The sequence below is a fragment of the Eumetopias jubatus genome, unplaced genomic scaffold (assembly GCF_037043125.1).
Source record: "Eumetopias jubatus isolate StellerSeaLion01/CBP00866 unplaced genomic scaffold, mEumJub1_p1.0 scaffold_2, whole genome shotgun sequence".
In the NCBI taxonomy this organism is placed as follows: domain Eukaryota; kingdom Metazoa; phylum Chordata; class Mammalia; order Carnivora; family Otariidae; genus Eumetopias; species Eumetopias jubatus.
The window spans coordinates 117,873,147-117,885,134 of NW_028274808.1; the positions used below are offsets into that span (position 1 = coordinate 117,873,147).

Sequence of the window (11,988 nt, forward strand, 5' to 3'; positions counted from 1 at the left end):
AACACCCTATCTCCAAATTCAGTCTCACGCTGAGGTACTGGGGATTAGGACACCAACATGAATTTTGAAGACTGACATCAGCAAGATGACAAAATAAGACATCTCTTGTCATCTCCCTAATAACAATGTGGCATGCATCCACAGGCAAAAGTGCCTTTGTAGGAGCTGAAGGATCCAGATAGATCTGGTGCAGTCCAAGAAAGAGGAGAGTCATTTTGAGAAGGCAGGCCTGCATCCAGGAGGCTAAAACAAGGTCCCAGCTATAGACCCAGAAACAGCTCTATACCCCAGAAGATTTGGCTCTTGCCTCATTTGGCTTTGGCTCTTTCACCAGCACCAAACACCAAGGGATCCAGGAGGAATCTCACCCACCGTGAGTCATGTGATGGACCTCCATGCAGCTGTTGACCCTACCGTGGCACATGAACCAACTCTAGCTCCTCTCGGCTACAGTCCAGGGTCCCTGGAAAAAACTGATTTAGATAATCACCCATGGACCAGAGAGACATGTGGAAGTCCAGGAGTCTAGCAGAGAAGTTCCAGCACAGCACTAGAGAAAAGAAAAAATGTGATGCAGATGCACTGGAGAGGGTAAGAAGACAGTTTGACAGCACCCACATCACCTCTCCCTGAAAGTGACACAGCTCAGAGCCAAGAGGGTCTTTCTCAGAGGTGATTTCTCCCAAGGGGGGGAAATGAAAGTATGTGAGTGAGCGAGTACCCACTGCCCCAGCTCTGCAGGGTGCTGCCAAAAAGGCCCATTTCTCTCTCCCTACATCCAGAGAACTGAGTCATGAGCTGCTGAACGAGCAGGCAGGTGAGTGGCTGGGAAAACAGCAAGCAGGGTAAATGGAACCTAGCAGGAGGACTTGGATTCTACTAACCAGTCATGGACTCTACAGGAGGCCGGTCCACAAGCAGCTGGGGATGCCTCTCCTGCAGGTCTCCCACTGGCCCAGTTATAAGATGAATACAGTCTGAGGATCAGATGTGAAGCATGGGGACTATAGTTAACTATACTGGATTACATACTGGAAAGTTGCTAGTAAATTTTCAATGTACTTACCACACACACACATACACAAATCAAACCCAGTAATTATGTGTAACCTTTTGTGTTAATCATCTCACAATACACACATGTATCAAATCATCACATTGTACACTTTAAATATACACATTAGATATCAATTATATCTCAATAAAGCTATAAATAAATAAATAAATAAATAAATAAATAAATAAATAAACAAGGCTTGTAAACTTTAAAAAAATGGGGGAACACAATTTGGTCCATAAGAAGCTTCCATACATTTTTGTCTCCAACCATGAGCCCATTACATCAGACCTTATTCATCTTGCTTTAATGTATTTCCTTTTCTAATTTCATCTCATCTTCCCTTTTGTGGCTGCTTCACTTTCTTTGGCTTTAGACCATCATAAGCCTAAAATTTTATGATGCTCTCAAAGTCTAAGTTTTCAATGGAAAAAATGAAAATACATTAAAAGCGAAACATGTAAAGAAGGAGAGTCCAAATATAACACTGCACACACACACACACATACAGAAATGTTTTCCACACTTGCACTTACACACACACACACAGGTTTTTTTTCATTTGTTTGGACTTGACATAATTTCTTACAGGCATTACTCTAACATTAACTGTGTGCACATGTTACTTGGAATTGGCACCAGTGTCACATCTCTTGGATAACACTAACACAGTGCGCCCGTATTCTCATCTAATTCTAAAATCACCAGCAAAATTCAACTCGGCTTCTGGGCCACGGTGTCCTTTTCTTCACAACTATTATTACTGAGTTCTTATGTTCTCACTCAAAACTGCAATTTTTAAGCCTACTGAATGTAACTGAAGCAGCGAAAGTTCAACCTAAATAGCCCATGAAATGATACCTTACATCTTGATGCTTTTATGGAAATTTTTCCCGTATCCCTTCTCTAGAGGGTATTATCTTAATTTGCTAATGTGTGGTTAACATAAGCAGACCTGAAATTTTGACTTAAATATTATGGTCCATTTAAGAATGTTTGTGCAGACAAAAGGCGTGGTGAAGTGGTAAGATGTGACCCATGGGACAGTCCTCCAGAACATACGTTCTGAAGAGGTTCTAATCACAGCAAGAAGCTTCCTGTCACATGACGTTGAAAACTTCCGGGTCGGACATTTAGGAAGAATAAGTCCTACACTGAAGAATATAATCCTAGACATTTTTTACAGTTGGCACCATTTTATTTCATTTCCTAGACTTACTTGTTTTCTCTTTTATGACCTAAACCTCAAAATCATACCTCCTACACTAATTTAATATGAAAGATAAGAACAGCTGCAGGCATTCCAGGCTAACCTGTACAGGATACAAAAATCAAAGATTTTTTTTTTTACCTTTGATACACAAACAAAAGGTTCCCAAAGCTTATTTTCACTTACCAGGACATGCATTTCAATCCTGCCTATGTGAGTAAAGTGGATTCTTAACTACTAAAAACAGACAGTAGAACTGTATGAGCTACATCACTTTTGTCCCACCTCCCTTGTCTGTGCCAAAGACAGTGGGCAGCCACGACTGTCCTTGTTGCCATGGAAAATGGAAAATAAATCCCATTGCCTCAGAAGTGGGATGCATCTCAGATTTATGAAATACCCAACATCAATCAATCTTTATATCAAGTTGTAACACAATTTGTTAAGACATGGTGAAAGATTTGAATTGTCTCCATCCCAATCTCTTATCTTGCCTAAAAATTTCAGGATTTTCAGGAAGTCTACCAAACTAAATCCTTTCCTGCTTAGTATTTATGTGCTAGTGCCATTGCCCAGCCATGAGACACAGGGGAACTGTTCACAGCTTTTGCGCATCTATCCTTGCTCAAGGTTTGTGCTTCGAAGTGCTCTTTTCCTTAGCAATTTAAAGAGTAGGATTACAATTTCATGATTTTGGCACTTCACAGAGCAATGCAATTTCTCCCACCTATGACCCTGCTTTTGCATTTACATGACACCTGAGGTCACGAAAGTTGGATATCTGAAATAATTCCACAAGATTTTGTGAGCAGAGACTGAAGCTAACAGTTAAAATGTATTTTATAGAAATAAAAAAATGAAGTATATTATAACCATGTTTCACTGTAAAAGATATTTTCTTTGAGTCTTTTAGATTTTTCCTTATCTTCAAATAAGTTTCTATATGTTTTATAACAAGGTCCATAAGGCCTTATATCTGTGAATTAGAAGTTATCTGAAACTTCTGTTCCAGAGGCATTTTCATTTAATTTAATTCTCCACATGCATTTTAATTTTTCTACATTATTGATGGTTGGAATTCACTTAAAAGATTCTGATAGCCTTTGTAGGTCTTTAACTACTATTGTTGGAAAACAACTTCATGCACAGGGAGTTTGTGGACAGCCTGCAAAAAAGCATCCAAAGGAGCTTTTATGCATATCTGCTGATACTGTATTTAACAGAGTAGCCTGTACCATGTTCACACTGTCATGGATTTTTTTTTTTTGCCCTTAACACTTATTCAGAATAAAATTTAATGTTTTCATGCACCTAAAATAATATATTGGTTATATTGTTTGTACACTCATATTCTTTTGAACTTGTTTGCCTAGAAAAATGAAATAGCAATAAAACATCAGGTTCATTTTATACATACATGCCCATTTTAAACTTGGAGGACAAATGATACCAGTAATTAATGACTGAGTAAAATTGGGGACATCTCTTAACCACCTGTATGACTCTTCATTTCTTTTTTTATTCACTTCCATGTATTTATTTAAAAAAATTTTTGAGCACTGATTATGTATGAAGTCCAATCTATGTGCCTGAATCCATCAACAAAAAACAAAGCAAGCAGAAGATTCTTGCTCTCTTATATTCTAACATGAGGAGACAGAAAGGAAAGAATAAACATAACAAACTGAAAATAAAGAGCAAGCTAAGGAGTTTGGTGCTGGAAGGGCAGACTGCAATTTTAAACAGGTTCGTCAGAATGGGAGTCACAGAGAAAGTAGGTGCAAAGGCGTGAAGAACATGAGCGTGGTACCCTGTGGGAATAATTGGGGGAAGAGTGTTCTGGAGGGCAAATAACTGGGGCAGGAGCTTGCCTGTTGTATTCAAGGAATAGTATGATGTTCGTATATTCAAAATAAAAAGGTAATAGAACTTGTTTCATTCAGTCTTCTATCCCTGGGCTACAGTTATCATGCACCGAATCATTCTTGCTTATAATAAACTAGTAATTGCTCATAAATATTATTTCAATTTTATATGCACTTGTTTACGTTCACCACATTTCCATGCATTTTTTATTTACATTTTTTCGTTATATTGTAAGCTTCTTCAGGATAAGAAATGGGTCCCCTACTCATTATTTTTCTCTATTCTGTTTTCTAGACCCAAGAGACATTCAAAAAATGTTATTAACTGTAGACAGGAAGAAAAAAGACTTAAGAATCTTAGTTTTAAAACTCCAGCCATGTGGCGCCTGGGTGGCTCAGTTGGTTGAATGTCTGCCTTCGGTTTGGGTCATGATCTCAGGGTCCTGGGATTGAGCCTTATGTTGGGCTCTCTGCTCAGCAAGGAGTCTGTTTATCCCTCTGTGCTTTCCCTCTCTCTCTCAAATAAATAAAATCTTAAAAAAAAAAAAACCTGCAGCCTTGTTTCATGAATCACAGTGGTCAAATCTTTTGGTCTTTGCCTTAGTTTCCTAAAGCACAATTGAAAACCAACTAATAAGTTGTTAAATACATGAAACATTGTATAAATGTGAATTAAAATATGGTTCTTACTTATATTCCACAAATATATGAATAAGAAATCAGAGAGATAAATGCAGAAATCCGAATACAGCTTTTCAGGAAAAAAAAAATCAGCTTTAAAAGCATTGAGAAAAAAATGCTTTAGATGGTGTGGCCAGGGATGACATTCTGTGACCTATTGACCTAGATCTTCAGCTCTGATGAAGCTCAATACTAGTTACCTTGATGGTACGGTGATTAGGCCCTTGGGAAAGCTTTGCCTTCCACATTGATCCACTTCATGCTTTGCCTTGTTCTAGAATCATGTCTCTCCTGACTCTTAACCTTGCCAACTTTTCATCTGAATCCCAAACTTGCAGTGAAATGATGAGTACAGTCCATAAATATTGTATTTTCTTAGTTCTAAGATGCCTCATAGATCACTGATGTCTCTCTGATTTGTGTGCTGATCTGACTAGGGATAAGCCCCAAAATTATTTTATTTAACATATATCATTCTAAACATTTTACTATTTCCAAATTGCCAAAAGAAGTATGGATAAATTTAGTAGACAGATTGCCAGTGAGAAATATTAAATGAGGTCATCATAGAATATTATTATTTCCTTTTCCACACAAAGCCAAGCTGCTTTGAGTCTACCTTTCTTAGAGTCACAGACAATGGACAGATTTTATTTCATTTAGGGACATATAAAACATCCTCCCATTCAACCTACTATTGCAAATTGTACATTGTCATTCATTATTCATTCATTCCATATCTAATTATTTATTTTCAGCTATATACTTTGGATTGTGCTAGATGCTGGGAATATTAAGATAATTAAGACAGTCTCTCTGCCTTTTAGGAATTTAAGGCCTAGTGGTGGAGAAATAAAGGTTGATAGGCTACTTTGGCCAGGGCTTTCTAGAATATTTTGTTTCAAAGGTGTGGAAACCAAGGAAATGATCCATGCTTACCAAATTCATAAGACCTAATGTATAAACCAGTTGATTGCCTATTTGCAAATTTAAAGTTAATGATATTTCCTCAGACTAATGTGAATACTCATAATCACTATCCAGAGAAACCTTTCCCAATACCAGATTACAAGAGAAACCAAGTTGATATTCAGAAGGTTGCCTGGTGAGCATGGTATTAGAGTAAAGAAATCTGAATAGTCTTAAGCTATAGTCAGGCTATAGTAAATACTGAGGAACCAGCCCAACCCTTACAGCCTAAATTACCCCCACCATGACTCAACAGTCAGTTTCTCTACATATAATATCTCTGCTATTTTACTGTTCGGGCTAGCACAGCCAAATCTTGCTCCTCTCTCCCCTAAGCTTGTTGGATTTTTGTAAACACTTATTTTCTTCAGGCCAATTAATATATATATTTGTTTCTGTTTGAGTTAGTGCCATCCATTCACTTGGGCTAGGCAACGAAGGAATGGTGACATCAGCATGCTTTCTTGGGACTTATCTTAGGCAGCTGTCCCTGGCTTACCTCCCACTTTTTAATACAAATCCTTAGGCATGCTATGTATTTAACTATATTGGCAGAAAAATATGATCTGCAGTAAACTACTGCAACTAATACATTTACTGACTTTTAAATTTTCCAAAACTGACCTCTTTCCTTCTTTCTTTCTAGGTTGTAAAAATGATGATAATTGTTGTGGTGACATTTGCCATCTGCTGGCTGCCTTATCATATTTACTTCATCCTCACTGCAGTCTATCAACAGCTAAATAGGTGGAAATACATCCAGCAGGTCTACTTGGCCAGCTTTTGGCTGGCAATGAGCTCAACCATGTACAACCCCATCATCTACTGCTGTCTGAATAAAAGGTAGAAACAAAATTACCAAGCCCAAGTTTCTTGTCACTCCTGGCTTAGCTGAAAGCATATAATTTTGTTCCAGCTTTTTGGTGCAAATTAAAAATGCAAAAGGAAGGGAAAATTTAAAAATTCACTGAGAGGAGTACAGAGCTTGATTTTTTTCTAGACTTCCTCCTACTTTCTGAAATATCCCACCTTAACAATTACGTCCTCAAAACAGTGAACTTAGAAGCTCTAACTGAGAAATTTTTATATGGCCTAAATTCTCCCTCCAGACCCTTCAGAATTTTGTCAGCTAAGAAAAAAAAATCCATCATGATTGAAGGAGGTGAGTTGAATATGTGCTCAAGTCCTCAAAGAAATGAAGACATTTCATAAACATATACAGATAATTTTTATAAGATGGGGAGAAATGATGGCATATGTGAGTGGACTCTATTAAGAAGGATGTCTTGTAAATAGACTTCAAAATAGCAGATGTTGCCGTGAGGGTTATAGAATCAACAGTAAGGGGAGGAGACTTCCAATCCTCCTGCCTATACAATGAGGTCAGTGAGTAAGACAGGGTGCAGTCCCCATGGAAATGGGCTGTGAAGAAATTAAAGTGGTCAGGGCAAAGCTACTTTTACAGTAAAGTTTTTAAAAGGTGGTATTTGACTATAGTCAAATTTAAGACTGGAAAGGAAGGTAAAATGTTTCCAGATAAAAACACCTTGATTGTATGTATAAAACACACGGAGGGGCAGGGTTAAATTTCATAAGATTAGTAATTCCCTGAAGAAACCAATGTGTTTTGAGCACAACTAGAAATAGAACTTCATGTAAGTAACTGTGAGCCAAATCCTAAACTCTCTTTCCAGTTGGGCCTCCACTACACTGTGCCTAAGTTTGTTAAACACTTAATTCTCCCTTTTTTTTTTTCATTAATTGCATAAGCTATATATCAATTCAAGCCACCCCACAAGCAGTACATCTGTTTTTAATCAACTTCACTTAATGGTTTACAAAGCAAAGTCTTTTGTGCTTTCATATGCGATTAGATAAAAACCATCAAGATTAGTAATTAATTCTAACATTAAATGAGACTTTAATGTATAAATGTGTAATCATTTCCGAAAGAAGCTATTTTGAAATATGTCATTTTTAAGTGCCTTAACCCCCAAGCCTAATTCAATCACACTTCTGCAAACCTATAAAATTACTGAAGAAATGTACACTGTTTCTTTGGCATAAGGATTACCTGACACTGTGCTTTTACTCTTCGATGACTTGCTTCTCATTAATAGGAAACTAAAATTCAAACAAGAAAACTTAAAAGACTAGTACCAATACTGTGGCATACATTTAAGGGTTGGAAATCAAATTCAAAACCTGATTTTGCTTAATTGCCTTAAGTAGGGCTTTCTGTGGGAATTGAAGGAAATTTCCACTTGAAAACATGACTTTTTCTTTCTGTGGCCTGCTTCTCTTCAGATTTCGAGCTGGCTTCAAGAGAGCATTTCGCTGGTGTCCTTTCATTGAAGTTTCTAGCTATGATGAGCTGGAGCTCAAGACCACCAGGTTTCACCCCACCCGGCAAAGCAGCCTGTACACGGTGACCAGGATGGAGTCCATGACAGTGGTGTTTGAGCCCAGTGATGCAGACAACACCAAATCCAGTCAGAAGAGAGCAACTCCAAGAGATCCAAGCTTCAGCGGCTGCTCCCACAGGAATTCTAAATCTGCCTCCACCACGTCAAGTTTTATAAATTCACCTGGCACCTCTGTGGATGAATATTCCTAAATTCATTTCCTGAAGTGAGAGAGTCGTGTGAGGGCCTCATGGTGTCAGCATAAGCCCCTATTCTCCTGTGTAGCAGTCCTGCCCTACCTACTCTCTGGAAACAGAGGGCAATTTTGTACAGCTGTGCTTCAACTGAGGAAGGTAGAAGAGAAATGTAACAAGGACACTATGAAGATATTTGTCCCCTCAAAAATAAGATGGGCTTTCCATTTATTCTTTGAAAATTCTAAATTATTACATGCAACAAACCAACAATAGATCTGAAAAATACTTCTAAGGTGTTACATTTTTCTCATCTAAAAGTTGCAATTATACATTTATGACACTAAAGTAACATAATGATTTTTCCAAGAGAGTAAAGAAACTTTAAAAACATCATGTTTTGAGTGAATAAAAACAAAATCCATATAAATGAAACATTTTCATCTGTAGCTATAAAACAGAAAAAAGAATAAATGACTCATTTTCCCATTGGAATGAAGGAAAATTGCCTCAAAGAGTAGGAATTAATGAAAATCTTTGCTCAAATGAACTTACTTTGTAGAATGAAAAATTTTAAAGATTTAAAGATTTTCTCCATGAAATGTAACTGGAAAGGAAATCTAGCAAAATTATTAGACAGCTGTACATGTCATTCTCTTTATTATTTTCTCTGAGAAAATGGCTTCAAAAGAAAAAATAACCCTTTACTTTTTGACTATTATATAAAGTACCAAGTTAAGAAATAGTCACTTAGGACCTTAAAAGGATGAAGCAAATTCCTATGATCTTCTTTACTTTATTTTTCACAAATATTTAAAAATTTTTAGCAAACAGGCAGATTATAAAACATTAAAGATGCCTTCTAATGAAGAAGGGAAGAACCCCATTTGTCTCTAAAACTGGCTACCAATTTTTAGGCAAGAATTAAAGATAGTAATTCATAATTATGATGGCAGGCAGGAACATCTACCAGCTCCAAAGGAAGAAGTGTTTCTCCCCATAACTCAAGGAAAAAGCTTAAGATGGACATCGACTTTATCAATTGCATAGTGTCCTCCTAGCCTCTCCCTGCACTGAAAAAAAAGTAAGGACTAGGGGAAAGTATCAGAAAATATACTCAAATGCAAATCCTTAGAAAAGTAAGTCTACGTACCACCTATATGTACTAATAAACATGTGTAGAAAGGTGAATCAACTGTTAGAATAGAAAGCAGAACAAGAGTGGACACATGTGAACTAATACCAGGCAGACAAGAGTATAATACACACCTTTCCACAGAGAACTTTCCTTTTGTCTGTTTAGATAATTCAGACATCCCCCAGAAAGAAATGAGCTAATGGTCCTAAAGAAGCATCTGTTTACTATAAAAAAATTTACAGTCATATTTCTGAGAGCCATAACACAAAAAAAGTACACTTTAAGTGTAGAATTCAGTGCTATAATCATCTTTCTTTGAATTAAAGATACTGTCAATTTTGCTCAAAAAAGCAGAAACCTGAGAATGTGTATGTACAATACAAACTTTTCAGGAAGTTTAAAATACTCAATTAGATTTTTTTAAAGCTATCCAGCTAACCTAATTACCTATAATGCTTTACTGGATTCTTATGCTTCCATCAATATAGAACCAGCTATTGTTTTGAAGAACAAGATAAAAGCATTATTCAAAAGCAAATCATGGTCTATTGCTGCCACTACATTAAATTTTCCAATCCTCTTTCCTATTTGGGCCCAAAGCCAAAAATATCTAATTATTACAAAGTCCTAAAAAAAAAAAAACTATACAACTCCACCAGGTGTTTAAGCTGATTTCTTCTGATTGTACCAATAAACAGACACACAAATATACACTCACAGGTGTGTACATACAATCATTCTAATGTATGTAACAGCTTCAGAGAATTAAATTCAAAACTGAATGCTAAAATAGTAAGTTGTTATTACAGAGTTGCAACAAAAAGATCAACAAAATCTATGAAGCTTGTGTGCATGCTTTGGATAAGCAAATTTATCATTATTTAGTATTTAATTGTTGAATATAATTTTTTAAATGTTCATTCCAAAACATGTAAATGCTTATCATACAATGTTAAAGTGTCAAGAAAAAAATCTAATATTTTTTATTGTTATGTTAATCACCATACATTACATCATTAGTTTTTGATGCAGTGTTCCATGATTCATTGTTTGTTCATAACACCCAGTGCTCCATGCCGAATGTGCCCTCTTTAATACCCATCACCAGGCTAACACATCCCCCCACCCCCCTCCCCTCTAGAACCCTCAGTTCGTTTTTCAGAGTCCATAGTCTCTCATGGTTCATCTCCCCCTCCGATCCCCCCCCATTCTTCCCCTCCTGCTATCTTCTTCTTCTTTTTTTCTTTTTAACATATAATGTATTATTTGTTTCAGAGGTACAGATCTGTGATTCAACAGTCTTACACAATTTACAGAGCTCACCATAGCACATACGCTCCCCAATGTCCATCACCCAGCCACCCCATCCCTCCCACCCCCCACCACTCCAGCAACCCTCAGTTTATTTCCTGAGATTAAGAATTTCTCATATCAGTGAGGTCATATGATACAGGTCTTTCTCTGATTGACTTATTTCGCTCAGCATAATACCCTCCAGTTCAATCCACGTCATTGCAAATGGCAAGACTTCATTTTTTTGAGGGCTGCATAATATTCCATTGTGTATATATACCACCTCCTCTTTATCCATTCATCTGTCCATGGACATCTTGGCTTTTTCCACAGTTTGACTATTGTGGATAGTCTGCTATAAACATCGGGGTGCACGTACGCCTTCGGATACCCCTAAAATCTGTATCTTTGGGGTAAATACCCAGTAGTGCAATTGCTGGATTGTATGGTAGCTCTATTTTCAACTTTTTGAGGAACCTCCATACTGTTTTCCAAGTGGCTGCACCAACTTGCATTCCCACCAACAGTGTAGGAGGGTTCCCCTTTCTTTGCACCCCTGCCAACATCTGTCGTCTCCTGACTTGTTAATTTTAGCCATCTGACTGGTGTGAGGTGGTATCTCATTGAGATTTTGATTTGGATTTCCCTGATGCCGAGCGATGTTGAGCACTTTTTCATGTGTCTGTTGGCCATTTGGATGTCTTCTTTGCAGAAATGTCTGTTCATGTCTTCTGCCCATTTCTTGATTGGATCATTGTTCTTTGGGTGTTGAGTTTAAGTTCTTTATAGATTTTGGATACTAGCCCTTTATCTGATATGTCATTTGCAAATATTTTCTCCCATTCTGTCGGTTGTCTTTTGGTTTTGTGGACTGTTTCTTTCACTGTGCAAAAGCTTTTTATCTTGATGAAGTCCCAATAGTTCATTTTTGCCCTTGTTTCCCTTGCCTTTGGTGATGTTTCTAGGAAGAAGTTGCTGTGGCTGAGGTCGAACAGGTTGCTGCCTGTGTTCTCCTTTAGGATTTTGATGGACTCCTGTCTCACGTTTAGGTCTTTCAACCATTTTGAGTCTATTTTTGTATGTGGTGTAAGGAAATGGTCCAGTATCATTCTTCTGCATGTGGCTGTCCAATTTTCCCAACACCATTTGTTGAAGAGACTGTCTTTTTTCCATTGG

At 37.2% G+C, this 11,988-nt stretch overlaps 1 protein-coding gene across 1 annotated transcript in view; it reads left to right on the forward strand.

Annotated features, from left to right (window-relative positions):
- The window catches only part of TACR3 (tachykinin receptor 3), a 74,655-nt gene extending 66,256 nt beyond the window's left edge, over positions 1-8,399 (forward strand). The window contains exons 4-5 of the mRNA XM_028091229.1: positions 6,429-6,625; positions 8,090-8,399. Coding sequence (XP_027947030.1) covers positions 6,429-6,625; positions 8,090-8,399 — 507 coding nt within the window. The remainder of the gene's footprint in view (positions 1-6,428; positions 6,626-8,089) is intronic.
- Positions 8,400-11,988: the final 3,589 nt, after the last annotated feature.